The sequence below is a fragment of the Lynx rufus genome, unplaced genomic scaffold (genome assembly GCF_022079265.1).
Source record: "Lynx rufus isolate CCGP_SWC_20201006 ecotype Redwood Valley unplaced genomic scaffold, mLynRuf1.p SCAF_30, whole genome shotgun sequence".
Lineage (NCBI taxonomy): Eukaryota > Metazoa > Chordata > Mammalia > Carnivora > Felidae > Lynx > Lynx rufus.
This window is the reverse complement of record NW_025814846.1, coordinates 2,137,265-2,141,151: the sequence shown is the minus strand read 5'-3', so window position 1 is coordinate 2,141,151 and position 3,887 is coordinate 2,137,265. Positions and strand designations below refer to the sequence as shown.

The 3,887-nt window shown below is 50.3% G+C and overlaps 1 protein-coding gene across 1 annotated transcript; it reads right to left on the bottom strand.

Moving 5' to 3' along the window:
- Positions 1-214: 214 nt before the first annotated feature.
- Positions 215-1,327, bottom strand: P2RY4 (pyrimidinergic receptor P2Y4). Its single transcript, XM_047092473.1, is given in 1 exon segment — positions 215-1,327. A coding segment is annotated over 1 exon segment (1,098 nt). The 5' UTR covers positions 1,313-1,327.
- Positions 1,328-3,887: the final 2,560 nt, after the last annotated feature.

Here is a 3,887-nt window from a genome sequence, read left to right as displayed (position 1 = left end):
TGTTATTGTCTTTGGCTAAAAAGGAGAGGGCGACTAAAGGGTTTATGAGAGATGGAGTCACACATGATTTCCCCGGTTCCTCTCAATCCTCAGGGTGTTGGCCTCTCCAGAACCTGGAAAAGAGGAAGAAGCAGCCATATTGGGTGTAACTATTGAGTTCCCTCACCTCTGCCCTGCACTCATCCTTTTTCCTCTTACTTTCTGGCTCCCAGTGTTACAGTCTATTTGCCCCAGAGGTAGGGAAGCCACTGTCCCAGTGGGTGGATGTCCACCTGCAGCTGTTATCCTCAGGCAGGGACACCAGTGCCAGGGAGGAGGCAGGCATGCGGGGCTGGGGCCCACCACTACTGCAGAGGTGCTGGAGTTGATGGCGATACTTGTCCCCAGTGAGCAGGTAGAGCACAGGATCCAGGCAGCTGTTGGCACTGGCCAGAGGCCGAGTCACTTTGTAGACCACATTGACAATGTTCAGCACGCGGCAGTCAGCTTCCAACAGCCTTTACATGTAATAAATAGTGCGGGTGATGTGGAAAGGTACAAAGCAGACAGCAAAGACGGTCAGCACCACAGTGATGGTGCGGAGAGAGCGCAGATGAGAAGATGACTGGGCAGTCCCTGGCAAGGGCCGATACAGGTGCCTGGCCATGAGCCCATAGCAGACAAGAGTGACCAGGCAGGGCACACCAAAGAGAAGCCCCATGATTGCTGAACTGAAGTGCACATAGTGGTCAAACTCCTCAGGCCGAGTGGTGTCATGACACAGGATGGTGTCCCCCTTGGGGCTGGTTGTGACAAACAACAGGTTGGGCACAAGGCAGCCGGCTACAACCAACCAAACTGCCAGGCAGAGAAGGCCTGCGAAGTGAGGCTGGCCCCAGCGGAGTGCCCGCAGTGGGTGGCAGATGCCCAGGTAGCGGTGCACACTGATGCAGGTGAGGAAAAGGACACTGCAGTAGAGATTCCAATAGAAGAGAAAGCGGATGAACTTGCAGAGCCCAGTACCAAAGGGCCAGTGGTTGTGGGCTGCATAATAGTAGACGAGGGTGGGTAGTGACAGCACATACAAAGTGTCTGATAAGGCCAAGTGGAACATGTAGGTGACCGTTGCATCCCATGGTCGGAGGCGAAAGAGGAAGAGCCAGAGGGCTGGGGCATTGAGACCTAGGCCCAACACAAAGACAACTGTGTAGCTCACAGGCAGCAGGACGAACTTGAACTCCTCATCAAACCAGCAGTTCAGCTCTACCTCACTGTCACCAGGATCCGGGCTGGGGACTAGGGTTGTGAGCAGAGGGGACTCTGCACTGGCCATGGTCCCCCTAGAGGTAGAAAGGGAAGAAGTGAGGGTGGCTGGATTTCCTGGCCTCCCAGCTCTGCCCTGAGGCCGAAAAGCAGAGAACGAGAAGGGCCATGATTGAAGCATTAGGGGTAGCAAGAGGAGTACATCTGGGTGCACCCAGGCTAGCCTGGCCTCTGCCCAAACCCCCTTGGTCCAGCCTGGAGTGGTGGGCAGCAGGCAGTGCTGGGCCTCGTAGGGAGGCAGTGAGCTTGGGTTGTTCTCATTCTGCAGCTGACTCTGTCCTCCAGATCTTGGCTAGCTGAAGGGGTGGAGGGCTAGCAGGACTGTCCAATGTGGGAAGATGCCCAGACCCAAGTTGTGTCCTAGCCCATTACAACATTTCTCCCCATGGTGCCATGACCTTTCCCCTCACCCTGCTCCCAGTGTCTCCACACAACAGTTACTTCTGACACCTTCCCCCAGCCTGGTCCAGCCCAGGTACCCCATCGCCACCCTCACCCAAGAAACTTGGCATGTTTCCTACCTGGTCCCCTTGAAGCTGAGCCCAGCTGATTCTGTCACCTTTCCCCTTGGCAGCCAGAGGGCATATCCAAGAGGGCGGGTTTGGGGGTGGAGACTGTCCTTCCTGTCCCCGGGAGATTGTCAGAGCTAGAAAGGCCCATCAAGATTATCTAGTCCAACCCACTCACTGTACAGATTGGGAAACTGGGGCCCAGCAAGATTACTATTTAACAGTTTCTAAATCACTATAAGAGGGAGTACACAAAGAAACATCCAAGTTTATAGATGAAGAGCCAGGCCACAGGAGATGACTACAACTACAGGGAAATCATATCAATCTGTGTAAGTGAGGAGAAACATGGGAAATGAATGAATGTTAACATGGGCAAATGCAAGATAACACACGAAAAGATTTGGGAAAATCTATACTACTGATATAAATCTCAACTCCAGGTGCATACAATTATAAACACTGCTTCTATAGCACTTACCATGTGCAAGACACTATTCTAAGTGCTTTACACTTATTGATGGCCCAACAAGTTCTCTATAAAAGAGGTACTATTATTGTGCTGATGAGGAGACTAAGGCAAGGAGAATGTATTCTGCTACTTAGGGGGAGAGTCATGATTTGAACCAGGCTCTAGCATCCTGGTATTTAATTGCTATGCTTAGTTGCCTCTCTAAAGCCAGTGCCCATAATCCAGCAAAGTGATAAACAAATGTTTACCGAGACCCTACTGTGTGCTTGGTCCAGATCTAGGTACTGGCAGTTCACTAGTAGTGAATAAAACAGAGAAAGACTCTGCCTGTAATGGAACTCCCATACTAGTGGGAGGGAAAAGAAAATAAAATTAACAAGTAAAATATATAGATTGTAATCATTGCTATAGAGAAAAATAAAGGCAGGAAGGGGAATAGAGAAGAAAAGACATGGGGAATAGAGAAGGTTGCTGCTTTAAATATTAGGGCTACTTTGGATAAAGACCAGGTGGTTGTGAGGAAGGGGACATGTAGAGATGAGGTCGGAGAGTGTGGCAGGGACCAGATCATGAAGGTTCTTGCAAACCATTGTGAGGGCTACTGGGCTTTTACTTTCAGTGAATGGGAAGCCATTTGAAGGTTTAGAAGAGATAAGTGTTGGGGTCTGATTTATATAGAATTTTTTTAAGTTTATTTATTTATTTTGAGAGACAGAGAGCATGTGTGCACATGCAAGCAGGGGAGGGACAGAGAGAGAAGGAGAGAAAGAATCCCAAACAGGCTCCTCTGTAAGCACAGAGCCCTATGCGGGGCTCAAACTCACAAACCGTGAAACCATGACTTGAGCCAAAATCAGGTGAACCGACTGAGCCACCCAGGCACCCTCTGACTAGATTTTGAAAGTAGAGACAAGATTTACTGATGTGGGGTGTGAGAGAAAGAGAGGAGTCAAGAATGACTCCAAGATTTCTGACCTGAGCAACTGGAGGAATGGAGTTACTGTAGACAGAGATGGGAAAAGCTATGAGAGAAGCAGGTTTGGGGAAAGACTGGGGGTTCATTTTTCAGCCTGTCAATTTCAAGACACCTATTGCACACATAAGAGGAGGTGGAAAGGAGGCAGTTCACTTCTCTCCAAGGATGCTAGCCGACAGGCCTCCCTCACAGGCTCTACCCCTTCCTACACATCACCTCTCATCTCTATCACTCCAGGAGACCCTGGTCTGAATACAACAGAGAAAGTACAGAAACCAAGCCTAGTTGTCTGAAGGTTAAGTGCCTGAGAATGCCAACTTGTCAGGAGCTCTGGATCTGGGACCCCTGGGGCTAACTAAGGTTCCAGGATTATGGGGTTCTTAGGCACAGGGGCAAGCTTTGGGGCTGGTGGACTCAGAAGATGAGGTGAGTAGTGAGTGCTCTTGGGGAGGGGGGTGCAGTCTGGAGCAGAATCCACTCTGAAGGGAACTGGAAGCAATGTGGACTTTGAACCTGATCTTCAGGTCCTGAGAATGTTGCCGAGCTGGATTCTGGGAGTGAGAGGAGGAGGCAGGCCTGCAAGGGAGGCTCTAGAATCTAGGATCTAGATCTCCTGGAGGCCCAGAAA